The sequence below is a fragment of the Varanus komodoensis genome, unplaced genomic scaffold (assembly GCF_004798865.1).
Source record: "Varanus komodoensis strain SLA01 unplaced genomic scaffold, ASM479886v1 scaffold13_3, whole genome shotgun sequence".
Taxonomy (NCBI): Eukaryota; Metazoa; Chordata; class Lepidosauria; order Squamata; family Varanidae; genus Varanus; species Varanus komodoensis.
This window is the reverse complement of record NW_025335409.1, coordinates 14,508,118-14,535,181: the sequence shown is the minus strand read 5'-3', so window position 1 is coordinate 14,535,181 and position 27,064 is coordinate 14,508,118. Positions and strand designations below refer to the sequence as shown.

Sequence of the window (27,064 nt, the reverse complement as noted above, 5' to 3'; positions counted from 1 at the left end):
GGGGGTTGCTGTACAATCCCCCAGGGATTCCTGGCTGCCCAGTTACAGTAGCCAAGCATAGTTAGGCCTGGATAAACAGAAGAGAAGGGAATCAGGACAAAGACTGCTTAAGTTATTCAGGGACTCTGAGGGAAAAGGAGGAGGTGGACTCTGGGCACAGAATAAAAGCCTGAAAACTAGCAGTTCAGGGCAGAGAGAAGAAAGTGGATAGGAAGAACAAGGGGAAAGGAATAGCAGAAGGTTAAGGATTAGGTACTGGAATTGGTCAGTTGGCTCTTTAGATGGCCAAAGTTGAAGCAGAGGAGTGACTGCCAGGAAATGCAGCAGAGGCTGCACAGTACAGCCAGTCAGTAGCTGTCAGGAATGCAAAGGACCTAGCGGGCAGGGCAAGATGTCTTCAGTTTTACAGCAAGCTCAATAACAGACACTCCTGACTCTACAACTGCTTATGTATAGCATTACACCTTGGATCCTGCAAATATACCTTTATGGGTTTTCAGCCTAGCCTCTACTTAGCTGCACTGTGACCATCATACTGATCCTGTCAGTATTTACATCATTTCATGCACTTTTATCCTGAGCATTCGTCAAGGTTCTGCGTGTATTACTCTGTGGCTTTTTATTCTGGGTCTGGAACCAGTTACCAGTAGAGACTAGAGAGACTTCGATCTTATCCTGCTTATTGCCTTATTCTACTTCCCAAGAAGTGAGTCTGATCCTGCAGCTACTGGCTTGAAAGACCCTGTGATGTAACAATGAGTAATACAGTTTATAGTTGCAGTATTCATACAGTCATATCATTTAGTGATTATGAGAATGGAAGAAAGGAAAATATCTCCCTTTGTAGAGGGGAACACACCTTTTGAAAGCTTCCAATTAAAAAAAAAAAAAAGCACACCTTGTAAATGAAAAACCGCATTTAGTGGTGGTCTAATCCAACCTGTTCTTTCAGTGTTGGTTTCTGTTTGCAGGGCTTTGTTTGTTTGTCTGAATGCACAAAGCATGCAGAAACACGATCTCCAATTGCAATTAGAAATGTATCACTCCAACTGTACCACCCCTTTCTGCTGTGCAGCAGACCAGGCTTTGTATCAATTAAGAGCCTGAACTCTGCATTAACCATTCTGTAAACTGTTTAGCAATGTATCTTCATAATACTAAAAGTATGAGGATAGGTTGGTCAGGCCTTCAAAATTAGCTCTAATTGTATTGAGGAATTTGTTTCTGTTCTCTGGATTATGTATCACCTTGAAAACAGAATCCTGGTTTTGCACTAGCTTAAGGCTATCTAGGAGACTTGCTGTCTCATTATAAACCTGTCCAGTATATTAGGATCAGCAGGAAGGGACAAAAGAGGTTCATTTGTCTAGTGTGCATGGAAGAGATTTTTTTCTGTGCTGCCCTAAAACTGTGGAATGCACTTTGTCAGAAATTACAATTGGACCCCACTTTCTTGGCTTTTAATGGGAGTAGAAAGATGTGTCTTTTTGTTTTAGCCTTTTATATTATGCAGTTGTTTAATGTTTTAATATTCTTGTTACTTTTAAAATTGCATTAAGATTTTGTTTTAAATTGTTGTCAACTGTCTTGATGGCTTTTTAGCAAATAAAGCTATATGTAAATGTCAATAATAAATGAATACTAAAATGGTAGGATTTCAGGGTGACAGCTTTATTTGATGAATCAATAGTTCTTTGATTTTTGAAGATATGCACTACAGTATTATTTTGACTACAATAGAGGAATTGATACACATACTCCCAGTGCTAAATTTAGAGAGTATTTTAAATGTCTATCTTGTCTTCTTTTTCTCCCAGGATGGCCAGTCAGATATTTTGTACACATTTTGGACAGCTGTGACTTGCTCTCTTGCCTCTCAGTTTCAGAAAGCAACTGACTGTAAGTATCGAGTTCAGCATGTGTGATTGTTGCATGTTCTGCAGATACCTTGAACATTTGTTATATCCTCCACCACCTCCTTTACCTGCTGCAGTCTTTCTGATCTGATGTAGTGGCCTGGAACCTGCAGGCAAGCCCCTGTAAGGGTGTGAGGCTAGCTGCAGCAATGCCAACTGGTACCAGCTGTCACCACCATGAGAAAAACAAATCAAGTCTCCCCAGTTCCCAAGTGCTCTTGAACTCTTTGGAACAACTGTTGAAGAATTCTACTGAAGTTCCTTGTACTGGGCGTTTCTGCAGCCTGTCTGTGTTCTTAGTTGAGCACAGCTAAATTACAGGTTTTATTCAGGTATTGAAATATTCAGGTAGATTACAGGTATTGAAATAGTGTTAGCAAGTCCCAAAAACATGGTGCATCCCATGTCAGTCTCTCCCAGTCTCTCCCAGTGCACCCAATGCACACAGTCTGGGTTTTGGTGAGAACAGGGTAAAAGATTTATTAGGAATGCAGGGAAAGTACAGAAGGAAAAGGTTGGTTAGAGTCTGAGAACATGGCAGGAAGCAATTCAAAATGGCAAAAGACAAATGAAAAGAGAGCATACAGTTTATCTGGCACAGTCCTACCTGCAAGACCCAGTAGGTCTATGGCAAAGTTCTCTTGCTTTCTGAGTCAGATCTCCTTCATTTGGGGAAAACTATATCTGAATGCCTATAGTAGAGCAACCTTAGGGCAATCTTTCCTGGTACTGGAAGAGCCCCAGCTTCCCTTTCCAGTGAAGGACATCTCTGGTTTCTCCCCACTAGCCTGGGTGGAGATTCCAAAGGAATCTTGCGTTTTTGTCTGCTGATTTTCTGGTAAGGGCTCATCCCTAGCTCTGAAAATAGGTTCAAGGAGATTTTTATTGTGCAGGTACCTGGGCAGTTTGTTAATCTATAGTTTTACTAAATGGCAGTGCTTGCCCTGTGTATGACCTCAGACAGTCCTTTTACTTAAGCAGAGACCTGCAGCAGATGGCAAATGGGAGATTTCTATCTCATGAACCTGAAGAAGATGGATTCAGTATTGTCTGGCTGAGTGGGCTGCTCATAACACCTGAATAACGAGTAGTGGAGGGAAATGATGGCTTTCCTTTCCCAGATAACCAGTTCTTAACCATCTTGAAACTATAACTCATATAACTGTCATATGAGTTGGCCAGGTTTTTTAAGCTTTAGTTTAATACACCACCTGGAAAGATTTGTCAACTGGAGTGATACCTCCCCAAAAAGGAAAAGCCCATCCAGTAATGGAAATAATATAGCACTTCCATCCCTTTGCCATCCCGAAATCCTTCAGATTTCTAGAACCAAGATTACATAATTCAGAAAAGAATTCTATTTTTTCCCCTCATCCCACCGATGGCTACACAGATGGCTGCACATTTTTCATTGTAGTGGTGAATTTGAGTTCCAGCTTGTTTAAATATTTTGGTTGACACTACAGGTAGAGTGAATGTCACAAGCAGCGTTGATATCATTTCTGTGCAACACAGAGCAGTTAAGTTGCCTCTTTTCCTTCCAATAGCTGTCCACTATAAAACACTGATGATGGAGGATAGAGCATAAAATGTGCAAGTTCCTTTCTGGTACTGCATCCAATTCTTCATCTCACAATGTGGAGATGCCTGGCTTTAGTGCTTTGTCAATCTCACATGTACTATCAAAAGCAGGAATAAAAATGGCAGTCTTCTTTTTCTAACTTATGAGGAAGATGTGTGCTGAACTGCTGAAATGGTGGGGTATATAGAATCTGGATGAAAAAAACAAAAGTGGAAAGTATCTGTGAAATGGTGATGGGCACTCTAATGGCAACAAGTGAAGAGGAACTTTCAAAAGAGCAACTTGATGCGGGTGAAAGAGGAGAGTGCAAAAGTTGGCTTGAAACTCAACATTAAGAAAACTAAGATGATGGCATCCGGTCCTCTCACTTCCTGGCAAATAGATGGGGAAGAAATGGAGGTAGTGACAGATTTTATTTCCCTGAGCTCCAAGATCACCGCAGATGGTGACTGCGGCCAAGAAATTAAAAGACACTTTCTCCTTGGGAGGAAAGCTATGGCAAATCTAGATAGCATACTAAAAAGCAGAGTGCTCACCCTGCTGACAAAAATTCATATAGTCAAGGCTTTGGTTTTCCCAGTTGTAATGTATGGCTGTGAAAATTGGACCATAAGGAAGGCTGAGCACTGAAGAATTGAGGCCTTTGAATTGTGGTGCTGGAGGAGACTCCTGCGAGTCCCTTGGACCGCAAGGCGATCAAACCGGTCAGTCCTAGAGGAGATCAACCCTGACTGCTCTTTAGAAGGCCAGATCCTGAAGATGAAACTCAAATACTTTGGCCACCTAATGAGAAGGAAGGACTCCCTGGAGAAGAGCCTAATGCTGGGAACAATTGATGGCAAAAGAAGAAGGGGACGGCAGAGGATGAGGTGGCTGGATAGAGTCACTGACGCAGTCAGTGTGAGCTTCAGTGGACTCCGGGGGATGGTGGGGAATAGGAGAGCCCGGAGGAATGTTGTCCATGGGGTCACAATGGGTCGGGCACGACTCCACAAATAATATAAAGGTAGTTTTGCTGGTTTTTGTTGCCTTGTAATGTTCACTTCCGTAAAGAAACTTGCAGAAAAGCTACACAAAATAATGCAGGTGGGGAAAGAATTGCATTGCTGACCACATTCTGCTAGGTGCCTGTGGCATCCTATAACCATGTTCCATATAGTATGTATGATTATTACTAGATCAGGAGAGGAATCACATTTTTCCAGCAATAAAACATCATTGTGTAAGTGCTGTGAGAATACCATTTCTGCAACAGAAATCTTGCCTTGAGGAAATTGGATTCTGCAAAATTATATGAGTACCAGCTGTGCTACTCCAGAGAAATTATTTTAGACTCTTTGCAATAAGCGAACAATGGCAGTGTACTTTTGTTTTTTTGTTTCTTCTGTGCTGTATGGCCACTGTGTTGTATGTGAAAATAAAAGTAGACTTTCTGTTGGAAAATTGGCCTATATGTATCTGAGCACTTGTTCCGAGAATGTTGCTCATGTGTCAAGAATCTGAGAACCAATTAAAAAATAGTGTTGGGAGACTTAAGAGTGGTGTGGTAAATAGAAACTTCGATTTACAATGGGGCAAAGACCATCTGGGTTCAAACCTATATACAACCATCACACTCACTGGATGATTTTTCTGCCAATTACTGCTTCACAGCCTGCCCTGAACGCCTTGGAAAAAAGAATAGGATAAAAATCTGATGGATAAATAGAATAGCAACCCAGGAACATATATATTTTTAGTATTGCTGCTGTGATCTACAGTGTCATTCATCACAGGTTTTGTGATGAGTGTGCATAGGGGTTTTTTCAGATCAAAGGAATGTTGAAGTTATACAAATAATATTTCCCTCCATAAAATCGCTAATATTTTACAATTTTGCATGTGAATAACTAGACACATTCTCTGCCAGTGTTTCTGTAGTTTCATATATCTAGTCATTTTTTTAAAAAGCTAGAGAGACTATTTCATGTGGAAACCGTTGTTATGTAATAGCTCAGTAACCAGGCATTCTAGAAACTAGTTTAGTTTGAGTGACTGCCTAATACCACCACATATAATTACTGCAGAATTGTTAAGAATATGCTAAGATTACAGGTCTGGAAAGGATCAGAATACTATGTGCTTTAACTGTGTTGGAAACTCACAGGACTCCTTATGGCTGCAGTATACCTGACTTTTACTGCATTCCTACTCAGGGTTGCACCGTATGTTATGACAAAGATGCCTGAGTGCCTCTGTGTTCCAAGTAGCAGTCATGGGATTCTGACCTGACCTGGAACTATAGGTTAAATCTCACTCCCCACACACCCATATACACACATCAGTTTCATGATTAACTCTGACTGTATGGGTTTTGCTATCAGGACAAATAGCAAGTGAGAGCAGGTGGGTGGGTTTTTCATTTGGAAAATAGTTACAGGAGTGGGGAGAGAATAACTATTTAATGAAGTAGCATTTTTGCACTAAAATACAGAAATGGAACGAACATCAGGCCTTAATACTGTGTTTGGACTGCAGAAACTGTGGACAGTATTTTGTTAGAATAGCACATGTGTCGATTGACTAATGCTGGACATGTTAGAAATGCCCCCGATGCATTCACTTTTATCCTTGCTGAGGGGACCAATTAAGGGACCCAGTTTCCTCCTCAGTATAATCCTGGCTGTAACCTATTTTCCAGACTGTTACAGACACTGCATTTATTGAAATATTTCATTTTCATACTCTGTTGGCTTTAAATAGCAATACTTTTGATATCACAGAAATCAATGTATGTCCCAAGTCATATTGATATTTGTCATTGTCTTGCAGCTTCCATGTTTTTGAAACAAGCTTTTGAAGGAGAATATCCTAAATTATTGAGACTCTATAATGATCTGTGGAAGCGTCTTCAACAATATAGTGAAAACATTCAAAGAAATGTTATTACAAATGGGAGCGTGGAACACTTTGCTGAACTTCAGCAGCTAGAAGAAGATGCACATGACATATTCATGCAAAAGAAACAAGATTATGAGTATGTGTATTATATTTGTAATTGGAGAAAATTCCAGAAATTCTTCTTCTGTATTTTGTTTTGATATTGTAGTGAAGAACAACCTGCTGATCATTCTACAAATTGAGACATTGTGGCCACTAGCCTTTAGTTACCTCACTCTGATTCCAGTAATTCCTCTGTCTTTTCAGTAACTAACAAGATGCGGTTCTATGCATGCTTAGATAGAAAAATATTCTACAGCTACTAAAATGTTCCAGTCAGTCAGCCAGCTAACTAACTCTGGTCCCTCAGTTCTCTCGCCATCTCTCTCTTCCCCATCTCAACTGCCTGTCCCTGTCTGACTTTCACTTTCTCCATCTGACCCTGAGTCTACCAATCATTCCATTCTGGCCTCCCTGTCAATAATATTTCCATTAGCTCTTCTGTTAGAGGCATTTCTTACAGCATAGAATTGTGGTTTTTGCTTTAATCTTGCTGCTAAATTCAGTCTCCTCTCACTGAAGTGTACTGTAATGGGTCCATTGATTTGAATGGAAGCATGAAAGTGTCCATCAAAAGTTATTCCCATGCAACCAGTTGCACAACTGGTTGCAGATTTTAGGTTTTACAGGGTGGCCTAGTAGTATTTGTGTGACAGGGAAAGGTAGTGCAGCTTTGCTAGACCAACAGTTTCTTCTGTGAATAATCCACTGGATTGATGTGGAGTGATTTTTGCTTCAGAAAGCTAAAACCAATATGCTGATAGCCTATTTTGAATTCAGTTAGGGCATCCTGTATGGCATCCACTGTCCTCTTTGTTGTTCTAAACATTGTGTGTCCTAGGTATACCTTGATTTAGAAAGTTGATATGCCAAAGTTATTGAATTATTTTGCCATAAAAAATGAACAGTGTATGCATTTAGAAGGGTAGAATTAATTGCCTACTACTACATACATCTCTACTGGTTAGGACCTTTGTAAGTTGTCCTGCTCATTGAATGAATATTGGCTTTATAGCTCTGAACTTTAGAATTGGTGGACTGTTATATACAATTCATCTAAAAATTACCCTAAATGATCTGCATACCTTGAAAGTGGTAGTGGTAAACAGTAAGGTTCTAGTAAAGTTCTTGTATTCAGAGAAAGCTAAGAGAGTGTGGACTGTGCCCTTGCAAGATTTATACATGTTAGAGCAGGGTTAGGTAATCTGTTTCAACCAGATGATGTTGTACTCCAAATCCCATCATCCACCAGGCCCAATAAAGAAGCATTGTAATTTGGATATCTACAAATTTAGAAAGGTACAGATTCCCTACACCAGGGGTCTCAAATTCGCGGCCCGCGGGCCAATTGCCGGGACAGGCAGGGCACCAGGGAGGGGCCCTGCAGCCTTCAAAGCGCTGTTTGCGCCCGGGCCGGCCACGGGATGAGCGGCCCACCACCACCGCGGTGGTGGAATACTTGATGCGGCCCAGCCTCACCCAGACTGCCCCCAGGTAAGTTGAGTTTGAGACCCCTGCCCTGCACCAAATAGGCTGCACTATTATTATTCTGCTGTTTGAAAAAAGGAAATACATATTACCTTAACCAATTGCCTTCACTTCCCAGCCCAGAAATAGCCCTGAAAGACTCTTTGCAACCTTATGAAGCTGCCTACTTGTCAAAGTCCTTATCTCGGCTCTTCGACCCCATCAACCTCGTCTTTCCACCTGGAGGGCGCAATCCTCCTTCACCTGATGAGCTTGACAGTATCATCAAAACCTTTGCAAGGTAAGTACTTGTGATAAATTTCAATACATAATGTATAACACAATTTTTCTCTCCCAAGATTATAATTTGAGAACTGCAAGTTCATTACTGCTAAATGATTGATCCTTCATTAATCATACAAGCAATTAGGAATGAAGTTCAGTCAGAGCACACCTCCTGAATTTTATTGTGCAAAGCAGCAGAGGTCTGCCCTCAGCTTTGATCATATGGAGAACCAAAAGTATGAACTCAGTTCATGGTTGTTTGTGTGCAAAAGAAACTAATGGTGTGAGCGACACTTCACCTCCTACAAATTTAGAGAGTGTATACCCATTATACCTACTGTAAAGTGAAGGTGTAAGTTTTTCCCTTGTCTGTGGACTGAATTAAAATGGAAGTTGTAATAAAATATGATCACTAAGAAGTAATTACTTTTGCTTTTTCTTTCTAGTGAATTGAATGTGGCTGCTGTAGATCCAAATCTCAGTTTGGCAGTCTCAAAAAATGTGGCAAAGACGATACAACTTTTTGGTGTGAAATCTGAGCAGCTGGTAAGTCATTCTCAATAGTTAAATTGTTTTCTTTTTAACTTTAAAACATTCTTCGTGCAAATGCTTCTTTTCGACAGCTGAGAAATATGAATAGATATAGATATACTGCAATTATTTGGTTAAAGTGCTTTGGGCATTTTGCTGACAAGTCCTAATTTTGTGGTTCTACAATCACTGAGTTTTCATGAGGTGGTTTGTATAGTGGGTTGCTCTGTGTTTCAATTCCCAAGATTTTAAAGAAAAAATGGAAAAATTGATTGCACTGAGCACTATATCTTCTGGATTAAAAACAATAACATATTAAGAGAAAACTGGAGCCAGATATCTCTACTGTACCCTACTGGCAGGAACTAAAGCAGAATTGGCAGTGGAGAGGCTATAGGACACTGCAGACCTTGGTCTTTCCTCTCCCCAACCTCTCATGAAAATGCCTCCTTTAGGGCATCTTCAAAGAATAGCCCCCATGGCGCCTTCCATGGCAGCTGCAAAGGGTCAAGGGAAGCTTCTGGTGGCAGAGTCCCCCTCCCAAGGTTTTAGACATATTTATTGCTTCAGAAGACAGATTCCGATATATCCTATGGTCCCTGAAACTCTCTCCACAGGACAGTAGGATTGTTCTGTAATCTAAATTTCTGGAACACTTTAGACAACCGAGCCAAATGCAGAACTAGTTTACAGAGGAGCCCCTGAATGAACCTGTATTTCATCCTTTCTAAATTTATGGAAATACTGAGTGCTACTTATGGGCAGGTTGTCACTTCTGCTGACTTATTCTTTGACCTTCTTTGGAGGCTAAGGAAGAGTGCAGGTATCCTGCTGTTTTTCATTCTTTCTATTCCTTCCCAAGTCTTTGAGAGCTCAGACAACCTGTTCTCTTTCTGACCCACTTTACCATTGTAAGATATTTAAAAGCAGGCAGTGAAAAGTACTTTTTAGTAAAAAGTATGGGGGCACTATGATAACTCTGTAATTCTTCTCTTTAGTTTTGAATATAAAGGCAGACCCCAGGTTACAAACAAGTTCCATTCCTGAGAGAATGGAAATACATCTTTAAGTCGAATTTGTATGTAAGCTGGCCTCCACATTTGTGGAGCTCAGAAGCACAGGACCCCCATGAAAATGGAAAAACCGCAAATATCTCTAGCTTACCCCCTCACCCAAACTCACCAGCATCTCCTCTTTGCAGCAAGGAAATGCCAGAGAGTTTTCCTTCTTCAGATACAGAAGGTGTGCTTTGGAGGCCTCCCTCTCTACCCTTCCACCTCCTCTCTCTGTATGGTGATTAACGATTTCCTGTAGTAGGCCTTTAATTCAAATGTTTAAATTAAGAGACTTTATGGCAGTTTGTTCGTAAGTACAGGTTGCTCATAACATGAATGTTCATATCTCGGGGACTGCCTGTATATGGATAATGGAGGTTGTAACTCAGAAGGAAATTTGTAAATCTAGTCTGTATGTTTTGCAGCTTAAAAGAACATGAAACCTAAACTCCTGGACTTACTTTTATATGATGAAATGAAAGGCTTTTAGTTAGTGTGTTACAAAATAAGTAAAGTAAGCCAGGTACAAATTAGAAACAATACAAAGTCATATCTGTGAAATGAAAAACGAGGCATGGCAGCCATGCTGTCCTCAGCTCCTTAGAGAAATACATGATAGAGAATAAGTAGATATTCTTAACATCGTGCTAATTCATATGAACGTCCCTTGTTTGTGGATAAGGTTTGCAATTGAGCATGAGCCTAAGCATACTAATAAGAATGTCTTAAGGCGGGTGGGAAACCTCAGGCCTGGAGGCAAAATCAGACCCTCAGAGATTTCCCAGATCAACACTTTGTTAACTACTAATCAGTGAATGTTTTCCCAGCCTTTCTGCATTTTTCCTCATTCTGAAAGGTTGAAATGTCTCTCCTAGTTCTTAGCTACTGTCAGCAAGAGCTGTAAGTCTCAATAGTGTGGTATTTTTTGTATTTTGCCCTGCACCCTTTGCCTTTTACCACAAGCACCACTAGAATGCAAATCTTCTCTAAATGTGGCCCTTGCATGAATTAAGACCTAGGACTTCTCATGCCATAAGTGCAGGATGTAGTGTAAGTAGGGGTGTTTATGCTTGCCTTGTGTTTGAAAGAGCCTCTGCTGGTGGAAAACATATACATTTGTGAGAAAGTACTGACTGCTTCAATCCCCATGGTGTTACCCTAGTATCTGCACTGGCTTGGATTCTTAGTAAGAAAGAGGAACCCATTAGAAGGAGTAATTTTCAGAAAACCCTTCTCTCTATTTAATCGGAAAATGGTTACCTACCCATGGCAAAAATTGCAAAAAATGTACAATGATTTCTTGGATCAGAATGAGCTAAATAAGTAGTCTAATTTCTCTTTGTCAATGAAGGATTGTTCCTCAAGTGGTTATTCATTTTTTAAAACCATTTCTCCTTCACTTTGAGTTATGTCTACAGTTAGCTCACAGTGTGTGAGTGGTAATATAAGTACTGTATGTTCTTTTACTTTGATGCTATTTCTGTTAAGCTTCACATGTGGGCGGATTGAAATACACTAACATTCCACCTGCTGCACATGGATAAAATGTGTTGCACTGGGAACATGAAAATTCAGTTGTCTAGAAATGAGGACTGCTTTCCTTTAGCATCAAAGTAACCCTTATTAATATTCTCTCAAAATATAAAATAAACAACTATCTTGCCACACTGCTTTTTCAGCAAGAGTCTCAATACTGTCTTTTCCTAATGTCATTCCTTCAGCTGTTTTTCTGACCTTCTACAGCAGATAGATACCTTAATCATCTGCCAAATGCGCATAACAAATGCACACATATCTACCCAGTAGGATGAATTTATGGTGGAACAAAGATGATGGTTGACAATTAAAGTGTCCAGATACTTTGTGGCTCCTGCATTTCTCCCTTTGCAATTCTCGTTTTGCAGCCAGCTGCGGGCAAAGGAGAAGCGTTGTCTGTTTGTTTATTTAGAATATTTCTTGGCTGCCTTTCAGGGCAGGGGTCCTCCCAAGGCAATGCGCAATAATTAAACACATCATAAAAACCAATATGGCAATAAAAATAGCAACAGCAGTGAATACATAACAGGAAGTCCAAGGTAAAAGAGAATGCCTTCAGGCTCTTCTTTAAAAGCCTGCAGTGATGGGGTGTGGTGAACCCCAAAAACAGCTTGTGCAAGAGGTATGGGGAATTTGGTATGCAAGAAGGAGAAGAGGGAGGAGCACTGATAACAAGGCACAGTGCGGAAACAGATTGAACCAGCTGCCCAAGAGATGTAGATGGCATGCAAAAGAGGTGCAAACTACTGGCTGCCAAACTCTGTGACAATATATGAACAGCATGGAAGGGAGAGAGTGCAGGCTCAGCCACAAAAGAACAGACCCAAGCCTGAGCCAGTGAGATGACAGAGAGGAGAGAGTAAACACACCTGGAGAAGGACAAAGGGTCAGTCAGTTCCACCCCCCCCCCCCCAGTTCTGGGTATCTGAGGCCACCTTAGGAGTAAGGTCCAGGCTATAAGGAATTAACTACCCCAAGCCCCCTGTTCTTGCAGCAGGTGGAATTAGTTACCCTCCATTTCAGAAATTGTATGACAATTCTTGTTAGGAGTGTTCAAAAAGGAAATTTTGTAGAAAACAGGTATAGTGGGCCTCTTGCTGCCTGCAATGCTACCTTTCTAATCTGATGCTTCTATACAGTGGTCTTGGTGACACAGAATATTATCATATCTTTAAGAAATGCAACTTTGAAGAAGAACATTTACACCAGAAGGAAGAAAGATTTTGCATTCACTGTCAACAGAGGCAATACTCCTATACCAAGGGTGGCCAAACCCAGGCTCACAAGCCACATACGGCTCTTTGAGTTTATTTATATTATTTATTTATTTTGCAGCTCACTGCCCACTGCTGCTACCACCCGCAGGCACCTGCTTGCGGCTCTCAAACATCTGACATTTCCTGTATGTGCCTCTTCCATTGAGCAAGTCTGGTCATTCCTGCCCTATATTCCTGCCCTATACCAGTGTTTCAAGCTACTGGCTGCATTCCATATTCACAAAGCCAGCAGCTTGAAAAACTGCAGTGGAGCTAGTCACAAAAACATCCTGCTTAATTTCCTCCTAAAATAGAATAAAGGAAACTTTGGCAAACTACTTTAATATATAATGCACACATATAGTTTGTGTGCTCTTGAACTTTTGAAGGCTGGATCTGAAACTTTGGCCACCTCTTCACTACAAACACAGCTGGCAGTAAGCCCTGCTGAATTTTGTATATCTTCCTTCTGAGTAGACATTTACTTCTCTCACAAGCCCACTGTCTTGTCTCTTAACTGTTACTTTGTCTCTATATTATTTGAGATACCATTGTTTTAAAAGGCCATTCCATTTTTGTCACACAGGGACAAATGGTATTTTCCTTTTATATAATGGGATCATTGCAAAGAGAAACTAAAAGTAGTTTTGGACATAGTGATTCTGCATAGCCAACAATGTTTGCATTTAGCTGTTAGTCAACAGGGTGTAAGGATATATTGAGAAATTAAGTTTGCACCTTCTGGATCAAGCACGAGCTTGGACACAATCTTGAAATCCATGCATTTCCAAGCTTGCAATATGATTCACAAGCCCCCAAAAATGCATTCAACAACATGCATACATTGTTCAGAAAATGTCCCTGAATAATGTGTGCTTTTGAACAATGCACACAATATGCTTAATCAATGAGAGAATAATGCATACAGTTCAAAAATAGATACAACTGATGCATATATTTAGGAACATAAGTACAGATTTTCATGCAAAAAAGAAGCAAAGCTTGCAATCTGATATGGCGTTGAATCAGAACAACCTTTAAGATGGAATTTGGAGAGCATCTGTGAGCTCATCACTAGGGCAACATTATTGGCCCCATTTGGATGCATGCACCATAAAGATGAACAAATAGCTTCCTTGTGCCTTTTCAAATCCACTTTTTCTTACCAGTGACAGATATTCCAAATGAAAAGGTTTTTTTCTGGTGAGGACAGAACTATACATTTATGTGAAATCAGCCTATATGCCGCCTCACCTTATTAATGTTAACTTGTATGTTACCTACTCCATTTGCTTCTCCCTTTGATAGCAGAAACAGAGAAAGGAATTGACCAGACAAGACTCATGTGGGATGGCTGTAAGAATGTACTTGCAAACGAGATATTTAAAACCTGGAGAAGAGTGACATCTCTTTGAAAGTACCATTTCGGCACTGATAGAAGGGCAGTCATTGGCAAGGTCACAAAAAGTGAGCAGCGCAGGCTCTGCCTCCACTCTTTCTGAGCAGATCTGTCAGCGTCACCACCAGTGACAGCTTCAGAGAAGTTTCTGATACAAAGCAGGGCAGTAACTGAGCTGTAGGCCAAAGCTCCCAAGCCGTTATTCCATTCTCCATGTCCTGAGATTTTTTTTTAACTGTGTTTGATCCAAATTTGCTATTTTAAACTTGTTCCATGGAAATCAGCTGGAGTTAAATTAGTCAAGACTAAGTGCCATTGATTTCATTGGGTTTAACTTTAGGTATGAGTAAATAGGGAACCAACCCACTGTGTTTAATTTGAGGTCCTGCCATACTTAGAAAGATAAACTGCAGGAGTTTTAAAGAGCATAGATAGCAGAAAGTCTAATTTAAGGATACTGAATGGTTCATTTCTGTAAGTTTTCCATTAATTATAGCTATAAATAAATAAATAAATAAACAAACAAACAAACAAACAAATAAATAAATAAGAACAACTTTTTTATTCTAGAAGGGTCACAAAAAAGAAGCATCTCACTGGTCCATCAGAAGGAAGGCATATTAAAATGAAAAATACTTACATTCAGTCTTACCCAGCAGTTGTTTCATCTGCTGTGCTGCAAGAGTGGAAGAAAGGAAAGCGGGGTAAAGGGATATATATGTGTGAGAGTGCACACTCGGTTGAAGATGGGAAGTTGGACTTTCAGCATGGTCAGTTCAGAATATATTCAGCTTGCTTGCTGCAAGCTTCTTTACTACCTCAGCCCACACACAACACCACACAATGTGGCTGGATCTCTCAGCTACTAATTCAATTAATTTCAGTTTATAGAAGGTGCTCATTTTAACTCTAGCAAATTTCAAATACTCCGTGGATCCTTAAACTGTACAGTGGTGTCATGCAAATGTGCTAAAACAATGAAGTCAAATCAGGTTTATTTATCTATCTTTATTCTGCAATTACTGAACTCAAAGATGGTTCATAACAGATAAAAATACACTCACAGTAGTATCACTCCTAACAATTCCATAGCAATTACATTCACTATGAAAAATGAGTAATTAACTAAAGCATGCATACTGCAGAATAAGTTTCAATAAGGCAATACTATAAGTGTCCTAGCAGCAGTTAATTGAACTAACAATACTACAAATACAACATTGGAAAACACAGAAAATATTGCCACACCTTTCTTCAAATCTACTTATTTAAATTCAGTGTGAACTATAGAGTTTAGCATATACAACAAAGCACATGTTTAGCTGCCAGAAATGCTGAGATATTGTAGTATCTCAGAAGTTCAAGCAACACCACCTCAGCGATTTTGCCTTGAAAGATCTGAGGCAGCCTTCTCAACCTCCCATCTATAATCTTCAGCATATAATGCACATGAAGCCTCTTGAGCACTTGAGAAATGTTTGTTGATTTATTAGATTTAAATCCTGCCTTTTTCCTTTTTTGAAGAACTCAGAGTGGCTTACATCATTCTCTTCCTGCTCTCAACCTTATCCCCACAGCAACAAACCTGTGAGGTAGCTTGGGCTGGTTGAGACTCTGCAACTGGCCCAAAGTCACCCAGTTGGTTCCATGGCTGAGCAGGGGGGACTAGAGCTCAAATTGCCTGAGTCCCAGTCCTGCACTCTTAACCACTGCACTATACTGTTATTATAAGCGCTATGTAAATCTTGTTCTTTCCACTCTTCATCAGAAGTATATTACCCACCATCTGTTTTCTCTGTTCCTGGTGAAAGTGTTAATTTGTCAGACAAGTGCTAACCATCTTGGGGCAATGTTGAGAAGCAGTACATAACCTTGAGAAATTTGCAGTCCTGTGTCCAGATCTTCAGTTCCAAGAAGTAGGCAGAGTCCTCTGTCTGCCTTGCAGCTACTTATCTGACATTGAGGCCCTGTTTTAAACTGTATTTCATGAACTCCTTTAGCTTACGCAGTGATACTTTTACTCTGTTACACATGCCTCAGATGATGCGCATCTGTAGCATTTGAAAGATTCAGAATGATTCTTACCTTCTATATATATTATGACAAGTGTTTCTGCATTTTCTGATACAGATGTTAGCATTAGAATTTACAGCTAATGGCTTTCTTGAAAAATGTTTAAACCTCACATCTAATCAGTAACAGTTTAACATACCTCTTGCCACCTCACCTCAGTGCTTCATTTAACTCTGATTATAGCTTTTCAAGAATGATAGTTAGTGGGCGGACCCATAAGACAACACAGGGCTTGCCCAAGATATTTTGCAGCCTGAGGTGACAGATAAAAAAATGCCTCCTCTTTCCATGTACCGAAGCTGACCTCAGCAATAGCTGAATCTTCAACACTGGCAGTGGAACTGCATCTTCCACACCTGTGGACAGCAAGAAGGATTAAGATGCCTAGAGTACTAAGCATTGCTGTCTGAACTGGCCATTTCATTTTGCCTAAGAGCAGGACTTGGCCCGAGAGAATGGATTCTGTTGCATCCCATGGCGCCAATGTTTTCAGCGTTGGACAGTTGGTTGTCACAGAGCCCAGTGTGATGGTGATGGTGATGCAAAGATTGGAGAAGAAGGCCAGTATTCTATGCTGGGACCTGGCAGGCAATGCATCTTCCCTGCAGCATTCCTGACATGCGGCAATGCCAGGCTGGCAATGCTGATAGATTGCTTCTGCTTTGGGCTGAGCACATGAAAGGGAGGAAAGAACATTTGATAATTGAGGTTTCAGCTTAGATTTGGGATTTCAGGCACGATCAGGGAACACCCGAGTGGTGCTGGTATTTCCTTGAATCATAGCTCCATCCAGTTTGCTTTCACATATTTTTCCCATATACAGCTGGACATGATTCAGCAAAAGTTCTGTTGCTGTCAGAGTTGAAGAGTTAAGTATGCATTTATCTCTGCCACTGGAATAATTTGGATTTAAGCCCAACTTAAGTTCAGTTGGATTTTATTTACTTACTGCATTTGTATGACATCCCGTAGCCCGAGGGCTTTCTGAGCAGCTCACATAGCAAACATAGCACAACGGCAGCATAAGAAATAATAAAACAGTAACAGCTAAAACCACATAAAAGTATACTAATATAAAGTGCAAACAGGAGGGTGGGCAATAATATAAAACCAGCAATGAAAAAACAAGTCAAAGCATAATTCTAAAAACAAACTCTAAATAAAAAGGTATTTACTTGGGGACGAAAACAAAATAATACGAGACCAGTTGCCCCTCTTTCGGAAGGGAATTCCAAAGGTGAGGTACAACAACAGAGAAGGCCATTTTCCTAGCTAATTCCCCCCTCACTTCATTTGAGGGGGGTGGATTCACGAAGGAGGGCCTCTGTTGTTCATTTATATATTTCATTTAGATCTGGAATTGTGGGGTGGAGTGCAGAAGGAGGAGAGAATTGGTGAACGCTGTCTCCCTTCCAGAAAGAAGCCCTTCAATTTGCATAAGGGTACACAGCACCCAAGAGTTGTATTTAGTGGCTTGCTGGTCATGTGTGACAGGACTTGTTATAAATGCTGGCTATTTCTGTAGTAGGATTTCCATTCTTTCCTTAATGTACTGAAAGATAGTTTTCTCCTCCTCTGCCTGAGCAGCTATTAGGATTTGCATTTGAAATGTGTGAAGCAAGCCTGGGTCAAGTAAAAGGAGAACAGTTCTTTGTTGAAACCAGCTTGAGTGCTACCAAAAAAAGGCTTTGCTGATTCTCTTTCCAATGAAACTGTACTACACACATCACAGACGCACCTTCATCTGACTCTGCCTCTGCCTCTCAGATTCTTATCTTGCTGGTGAATATTGACTAGAGGAAGACTACTGGGAGAGATTTGAATGGATTTCAGAGTGCAGAAATTAGAGCAGCCTGCTTTGCTCTAAGAACAGTTCTGTTTTGATGCGTTGCCTGTGATGTGTAATGCTATTAAATGTGTGGTGCATTTGGTGAATCAAGTGAACATCCAAGATGGCCCAAAACAGGTAGTGGTCCCCGAAAGAATACTGCGTCTGGAAATCATGGAGCCCTATTTATGGCTGAGTGAGTTGCCCTGCCCTGAGGCTCCAGGATCTTACTGCACTGTGTGCATCAGTACGCTCTGCCCACTTCTAACATACATTTTCTTCTGAAGCAATGTGGGGAATAGAATGGATCAATATGACTGAAGGTGAAATACTTCTGGGGGAGGATCTGTATGTGTCTAAATAAGATCATGTCTGTCAGACTGTGGGACTGCGGGTGGTGCAGTGGTTTAAACTGTTGAGCTGCTGGGTTGGTTGATCAAAAGATCAACAGTTTGAATCTGCAGACGGGCTGAGCTCCCGTGCTTTGTCCCAGCTCCTGTCAACCTTGCAGTTCGAAAGTATATAAATGCAAGTAGATAAAAAGGTACCACCTCGGTGTTTAGTCATGCCAGCCACATGACCATGAAGACTGTCTGTGGACAAACACTGGCTCCCTCAGCTAGGAAACAGAGATGATCACCACCCTACAGTCAGACATGACTGGACTTTAATGTCATGGGGAATCCTTTACCGGTCAGAATGTAATTCTCACCTGAAGGAGCAAGTTTCTGCCAGTTGGTGCTGACATCCCTTTCAAAATGAGACTGTGTTTGAGATACTGTGGGAGAGAAATCATTTCCCCCCACCAGAATTTTATTTTTGTAATGTAACATTCTATGCCAGCTGGTAGTTTGCAATGCCTATATTAAGTAATGCTCTTACAAAAGATTACTTTAGGAGTTGTCTTAATTTTTGATCCTTGTTTGGGAGGATGAGCACATCTGTTCCCCAGGGTTAGGAATTCTAGAGTCAAGTGTTGAATTGTTTGAATGCACTCACACTTCTAGACTCATGTCTTCCAGGTGACAGGGTAAGTTCTCTAAGGCAGGCCATGTACACCTGAAGATACAGGTTCGCAAGGTGTGGCAACTCTCCATGGTTCCTTGTTGTGTTGTTTGAACATGGCATAGTTTCTGCAGGATGGCTTATTTTTTGTTATTTTAACCCTGAGAACTCATGGCTTGTTTTATGGTTGTTCTTGCCCATGTTTGGTTGTTATGACATCCATACCCAGCTGGGCAATTTTTTGTGGATTTTTATCAAGGGCCACAAAGCCACTCAGCAAAGGCAGAACAAAAAAGTCCACAGTCGTTCACTTTTTGTGATCTCACCAGGGACTACTTCCACTGGTGACTAAACAGTACTTTGGAAGACCAGTCACTCGTTTCATGTCTTCAAAAAATCAGTGCCTCAAAAATGTATAATTGGAGTTGTAATTTTTAAAATTACTATTCCAAATAGTAAGTGTATACTTAATAGTTACCTATCAGCTCACATATTTGCAAAAGAATGGAGGAAAATAACTGTAAGAGAAAGGAAGTACGCAGTAGCACAAATCTAAAGCACCGAAAATCAGTGCGTGCATTGAGAATCCAGTGGTGTAGTTGCACCAGAAGCATCAGGGACAAAAATGTCCTTCTTGATCCTTTGGTTGAAGGAATGGAACTGAAAGCTAACTCTCTTTCCTCCACCTTTTCAACATTTTCATAACTCACAACTTGTCTCAGCAAAGGGAGATACTAACTGCATTAACTTGGGATTCATCCCATGTTCAGAGACTATGAGGCAAGAGTACAGCTTAAACTGCAAGATGCCATCTTCCATAGAACAATACCAAAATAATAATTCCAGAATACTTTAGCTGGGAATTAAAGTTGTATGAAATGTAACCTAATTTTCCCTTTCATTTCATTTAGAGAACAGAAATTTATGCATTTGGATCCATAAGCTGAAAAAGAAATAATCTGCATTGCTTGTCTGTTTACTGCAGCTGTCTACACAGGGAGAGGCTAGCCAGGTGATTGGGCCATTAACTGAAGGACAAAGAAGAAACGTGGCTGTAGTAAATTCACTGTACAGATTACACCAGTCAGTGCTAAAAGTAAGTGTTAAGGATGCGCTTACACCCATATATACATCCATATATGCCCGCCTGCCCCTTGAGATCTGCGGGAGAGGCCCTTCTCCGGGAACCCTCTGTGAAAGAAATTAGGAGGGTAGGTACTCGGAGGAGGGCTTTCTCTGCGGCGGCGCCCAGTCTATGGAATGCGCTCCCCAGAGAGGTCTGCCTGGCGCCGTCATTATTTGTTTTTCGGCGCCAGGCGAAGACCTTTTTATTTAAGCATCATTTTAATTGTTAATATTATTTGCTTATTTTATCTGGCCAGGGCAACTTATTTTATATTGTTATTTCTTGTATTTTAATTTTATGTTGTGAGCCGCCCCGAGGCTTCGGCGAATGGGGCGGCATAGAAATGTTTTAATAAATAAATAAATAAATAAATAAATGCTTAAGTACTTGTTAAGTTCCGCTGTAATTCTTCCCCATAAATTCTGAACTGAGGAGGATGCCTAAACACTTCTCAATGGGTTCCTGTTAATGTTGGGATGGAGTCCAGTTTTCCTGTCTATTTCTGGCAGATGGGCTGCAATGCCAGCTTCAGGTTTTGAGGGCCTTCGATAAGACATTTTCAGGGGCCTCCACCCTGGGTGAATCTGCCGTACCATCACTGTCACTTGATGCTATTGCTCCTCCGTTTTTCCCATCAAGGCTACTACTGGGTTGCTTGATGGGCAGAGAGCAAGTCAACATTGGTGGCTATTGCTCATCATTACCACCCCCGCCATTGTTCAGAGTGAGAGGCAGATAACCGAGCGGGAAGGGACAAAGGATTCCTTGCCGGTGGACACCTGCTAGGATGTGGGTCCTTGGCAGGTGTCCAGCCATGCCTATTCTTGATGCTGGCCCTGACTGGCTAAATACAATCACTTAATAGAACCAGTTATGTTTGCCTTTTCTGCTGCTTCTCTTTGTTTCTGAACTGCTTCTTTCTTTCATGTTCTCTGCTAATTCACAAGACTGTGATAGAACTGGACAGATTGCATTATTCTTGATGCATTTGTTTAGATTACAGATTGCTGTGTAGTTGCTATAGGAAAGGCCATTTAAGGTTTCAGTTGAGCTAGGATTCAAAGATCTACTGGAGCTTTGCCACAGAACTTAGGCATGCTGCATGGGATTTCTGATCCCGACTCCTTTAAACAGTTAACCCACATGCCAATTCACCAATTACACTGGAAGGTAAGTTACACCCATTTTGAAATGCCCTGCCCTGTGGCATAGCAGCAGGTTTTTGAGAAGCAAGAGCCCAAAGCCAAGAACTAGTTGGATTTCTCTTTGGATGCTAGCCATAGTTTTTAGGCTAGAGGTCATATCCTAAAAGCATGAGAAACCAAGAAAAAGCTGGTATTTCTCTCATTAATTTTATCATTAGGAATGCTATATATTGGATTGTATTCAGATGCAAATATTGTAAAATATAAATGAGTGGTTTGCCTCACAAGTTTGAAATTATGCATTTCAGAATGCTTCACTGAATTATTTTTGAATAAAAACAAATCTTAAACTGAATTGCAAAAAAGAAAAAAATTGTGAACACTGCTTGAATGCAAATACTGAGAATGTTAGAAGAAGTTATAGAGGAACAGATAGATTTTTTGTGTGTGACAACAAACATGCTGCCAGAAGCAGGGGTGAGATACATTTAAAAGCTGGGTGTTTAGGTAGTGCACTTAAAAATCATGCAGGTCCATGAGGATCAGAGGAACTGACCACATTTTGTCCTATTTATGCATAGCTGCACAGCAGCGTTTTTATCATGAAATTAGACTTAGGGTTAATATTTTCAGGAAATGTTGTGTGATTTGCATTACAGGCAGAGATCCTAATGATTCTAGGTTTCTACTAAGATGCAAGGCCCTTGCCTGTGGGATTAGCCAAGGCAGTTGGGTGTAATATAATATGCCAAAAGGACTCATGCACTTTACCTAGTCCAGAATCAGGGTAAGATCTGCCTTCTTCAACCTGGTGTATGTTTGATATGTTGGATTGCAACTGCCATTCTCCCAGCAAGTCAAATAGCTATGTAACATTCAGAGGCCTCCAGATTAAAGAAGGCTGATTTGGGGTGAGGAGGTGAGACAAACATTTGCTGGTACCCAGAAGCCATGTGGGGAGAGGCCCACTGTTGTCATAAAAATACGAGTTGGATTCCTGAGGCATTAATGAATGGTAAAGTTTTGTTCTGCTCATCTTTTTAGGTTGTGTCCAGCCTTACTGCTTTTCCAGCGGCTTCAGAAGAAACTATTAGCACAACCTTGAAGGTGAGTGAAAGTCGCAGAGATAGACTTGAAGCCTTCTGGTTTCCCCACACTTAATAATAATCGACAAGCAGGAACTTACAATATGTCTGTTAGCATTTTGTTTTAAATTCTTTGGAACTGAGTTAAGAAAAGCCGTTTTGTTCACCTTTTTTTCCTGAAATGATTTGCAGCCTATGTTTGGTAAGGTTAGCGCAACTTTTCCCAGCACATTAACCCTCCAAATTTGTTTGTCTGCAACCATCATCCGCACCCAACATAACCACTGCTGTCTGGAGATGATGGGAGTTGGACTCTAATATATCTGGATGGGAGCAGATCAGGGAACCTAAGCCAAGTACGTGTGTGATCCTCAGTTTACAGGCAGTTCGCTTTGCTTTGCTTTGCTTCTTCCTACCTCCACAGAAACACTGACTTCTCTCTCCTGGTTTACCTATGCTTTTATTCTTTCTTTATTCCTTGTTTATGTTTAAGTCTCCATTCCCATTCTTCAGTGGTCTGTCCAGTCTTCTATTTTTCATTGGAGATGGAAGGAAAATGATGCAATTCTGTCAGTCTCTTGTTTTTTTTGAAGACATTCCAGAGTACTAAGGTACTTGGGCCTTGTCCTAGCCAGTCTCATCATTCATGAACACTTTGATCCTCTACTGTATATTATATATCTGAATATATAATAATGGAATATATTGGTCTGCTCTTAGATATAATGCACAACAATTTCTAGGACAAACAAAGCCAAAGACTAATATTTTGAAGGATGTTATAGGCATAATTTTAAAATAGCTACATCTGGAAATATGTATATTAGATTAGTGGAATAGTACAGGCTTAATAATTATGTTGGATTAAATCCAAAAGTCCTTTTGTAGAAGAGCTCCATCCATGAAGTGATAGGTCTTCATTCTAGCTTATGTCTCCACTAATGGGAAGATGTCAATTTTCAGCAGATCATGTGCAGCCTCCTACTCTGTTTCAGAGAGTCCCCCAAAGTTCTGAAGCAGATTTTTGAGGTAGGAAGGAAGGGATATTGGTAAATTGTCTCCCCTCACCTCACTTCCATTAGCAAGTGCCAAGAGTTACCTTTCTGTGAGCAGAATTGTTGTGCATTATATCTAAGAATCGTTATGTCTAAAATAATGTTAGGCAATGCCTCCAAACACTTACTCTCTGTGTAGGTAGAACATGATCTAACCAGAACTAAGCACTTTGCAATCCTGTATATTTCAGTAGAAGAGAATTAAGGATAGGGTTCAAAAGTACTTAATATCAGTTGTTGTCAGGAAGCTAGTATGTTTCTTAATTTTTCCTGTTACAGAGATTGAATGAGTTTTATTTTTTTTTTAATGGTGTATCAAATGCATAGAAACATGCAACATACCCAGAAAGGGAAAAGACAATGCATTACCCATTTAAAATGCCACTTATTTATTTATGTATGAAATGCCTATGCTATTCTCTTTCAGTATATCAGTTTTCTTTTCTCCCCCCAAATTTAAGGTAAGATTGGGTAAATCTGTTGTTGGATGATGACCCAGAATCCATACTTCAGCTTCCATAAAGCTCTGGAAATGACTGTCACTTCATGTTAAACTTCTCTGAACGCTTTCTTGTATTATAAATGACTCATTCTTCGTTGGCCTATCTTCAACCTACTGCTCCACATAAGGGGAATGGAAAGATTTCCAGCTAGGTAGCACAATACTTGGATGTGCATCTATTTCTGTGTATAATATCATAATAGAAGACAGCACTGTTCAGATTTAGTCCAACTTTCTACAGTTTTATTGTATCTTGAAACCCATGGAGTAGAAACATATTGTTGTCTCATTTGTTTCTTTATTCCTCACTGTTTTTCATCCTTGATTATGCTTCTTCTAGACAGTCCATGATTTGATGGGAAATGCTGTGCAACCTTTGCTGAACTCAGTTAGCGACTCAGTCGAGGCTATTATCATCACTATGCATCAGGAAGACTTTTCCGGGTAATGGAGTCACCCCTTCAGTTTTCTCTTAGACATGTATATGATAGGTGTACCCTGTAAAAAGCAGAGATAACATTACCCCAGTGACCTTGCAACACACGCACCTTCTTAGCAACCAAGCTGTACTCCAGTCGAGCTGCCAGAGTGCATGCTATTCTAATTACCTGTCTGCCAGAACAGCAAAAACAGACAGGATCTTTTTAATAAAACATGGGAAGAGGATGCCAAAATGCTGAAAAGGGGATTGTATTGGTTATTTAGTTTGTAATATTTTCATGAGAAAGGTTCGGATACTGTCCATTTAAAAATTACATCTGTTTAACATTACAGTAGGCAGTGAAAACTATTGGACACAAATTTCATTTTTGACAGTTAGATTTTGATTGTTTTCTTTGTGCTGATTTATTTCAACAGAAAATTAATAGAGAAACATATGCTCAATAAGCTCTGTCTGGAAACAATCCAGTGTGACTTTCACTGGTCTTTCAAGCCTAGACGGCATTCTTCCTATCCTGGGATGATTCTCAGATGAGCGAGAATGCCAGATGTAAGCCACAGAGAAGGTGTTGAACAAGAATTCCACCTGCACATGCACCTGAATGTCAGCTGCTGAAGAATATTTATTTATTTTATTTATTTATTTAGAAGGCTTCTATGCCGCCCCATTCACCGAAGCCTCAGGGCAGCTCACAATAATAAATAAGAACAGTATAAAACAATATAATATGAGTCGACCTGGCAATATAGTATGAGTCGAACACAGGTGGGAAGGTGCTGTTGCACTCATGCCCTGCTTGTGAGTGTCCCAGAGGAATCTGCTTGGCTTCTGTGGGATCAGAATGCTAGCCTAACCAGGCCTTTGGTCTGACCCTGCATGGCTCTCGCTACACTAGTTTCCTTATCATTTATATGGAGTTTTGGGGAAAACATGGATCTTCCCTGATGCTGTGGAAGAGGACAAATATAGCCTTGCTCAGATTAATGGGAGAACTCCACACTGGACCCCACAACCTTCTGGTAATGGCTTAGGCAGCTTAAGGATGATCAGACAAGGAGATGTGGAGGCCACAGCAGGTAGCCTGGCATGATAGGGGCCATTCTTAAAGAATTAGGGCAATGGTTGGGGCGCTTAGGTGAAGGATTTAAAGCAGCAGGTGTTTGGCCAGTGAGAACAAGTCAGTAGCTGGGTAAGCATTCTGTTATGTGGGAACTGCGGTAACCGAGGGGGAAATGTTTGAAATGCTGCTGCCTGAAGCATCTCTTATTTTTCTAGGCTAAAAAGAGATGCTGTTATTCTTTCTGCCATTGCTGTTGTCTTTTCCAGGATAAGCATGAAACAACAAAGCAACAAGCACTGTTGTCTTGCTATAAATAGCAAATTAACATTCTTTCCCTTTTTTGTTTGTTCTGGTAGATCACTACCCACTTCAGGGAAGCCTGATATCCCTTGTTCTTTGTACATGAAAGAGCTACAAGGTTTCATAGCGAGAGTCATGAATGACTACTTCAGGCACTTTGAGTGCTACGACTTTGTCTATGCAAGTACCGAAGCCATTGCTCAGAGAGCTATTGAAATTTTTATTCGCAATGCTAGCCTGCTAAGGCCTCTGGGTGAAGGCGGGAAAATGCGGCTGGCTGCTGACTTTGCACAGGTAGGTGCAGGGGACCGGTCCTATTTCGATTCTCTCACATGTGCTGTTGTTGTTGTTTTAAGTCGCGAAGTCGTGTCTGACCCATCGCGACCCCATGGACAACATTCCTCCAGGCCCTCCTGTCCTCCACCATCCCCCAGAGTCCACTTAAGCTCACACCAACTGCTTCAGTGACTCCATCTAGCCACCTCATTCTCTGCCGTCCCCTTCTTCTTTTGCCATCTATTGTTCCCAGCATTAGGCTCTTCTCCAGGGAGTCCTTCCTTCTCATTAGGTGGCCAAAGTATTTGAGTTTCATCTTCAGGATCTGGCCTTCTAAAGAGCAGTCAGGGTTGATCTCCTCTAGGACTGACCGGTTTGATCGCCTTGTGTTCCAGGGGACTCGCAGGAGTCTCCTCCAGCACCACAATTCAAAGGCCTCAATCCTTCGGCATTCAGCCTTCCTTATGGTCCAGCTTTCACAGCCATACATTGCAACTGGGAAAACCATAGGCTTGACTGTACGCACTTTTGTTGGCAGAGTGATGTCTCTGCTTTTTAGTATGCTATCTAGATTTGCCATAGCTTTCCTTCCCAGGAGCAAGCGTCTTTTAATTTCTTGGCTGCAGTCCCCGTCTGCGATGATCTTGGAGCCCAGGAAAATAAAATCTGTCACTACCTCCATTTCTTCCCTATCTGTTTGCCAGGAAGTGAGAGGACCAGATGCCATGATCTTAGTTTTCTTAATGTTGAGTTTCAAGCCAACTTTTGCACTCTCTTCCTTCACTCGCATCAAGGACTCATAACATTAGAAACAGGGTGCACCAACACGTAGAGCTCCGTGGCTGCCTCCGTGCCCTGTATTCTCTTGCTCACCTAACAACACCTGTATTCTGCATCTGTAAAAAGCAGAACCAGAAATTATGGCTGTCATAAATTGGGATTGGGTGCACATTTGGCTAGAGTATTGAATGCCAAGATTGACATTTGATATCAGACACCTTGAGACTTTGGCTATCTCTGTTGAAAAAGTTCTGTCTCTTTGCATTCTTCTTTACTGTTGTGATAAGCTTCCGAAGGCCTTTGGCGGGTACAGCTGAGATTGAAAGTCATGGGTGGCAGGCAGGATTCTTTAGAAACATATGAAATGGGGTTTGTATTCAC

At 40.8% G+C, this 27,064-nt stretch overlaps 1 protein-coding gene across 2 annotated transcripts in view; it reads left to right on the top strand.

Moving 5' to 3' along the window:
• COG5 (component of oligomeric golgi complex 5) overlaps positions 1-27,064 on the top strand; it is a 164,811-nt gene that overhangs the window by 124,169 nt on the left and 13,578 nt on the right. For both annotated transcript variants that reach the window (XM_044423287.1, XM_044423288.1), the window contains exons 11-18: positions 1,818-1,899; positions 6,310-6,514; positions 8,084-8,245; positions 8,676-8,775; positions 19,898-20,008; positions 22,228-22,290; positions 24,166-24,269; positions 25,684-25,921. In XM_044423287.1, coding sequence (XP_044279222.1) covers positions 1,818-1,899; positions 6,310-6,514; positions 8,084-8,245; positions 8,676-8,775; positions 19,898-20,008; positions 22,228-22,290; positions 24,166-24,269; positions 25,684-25,921 — 1,065 coding nt within the window. The remainder of the gene's footprint in view (positions 1-1,817; positions 1,900-6,309; positions 6,515-8,083; positions 8,246-8,675; positions 8,776-19,897; positions 20,009-22,227; positions 22,291-24,165; positions 24,270-25,683; positions 25,922-27,064) is intronic.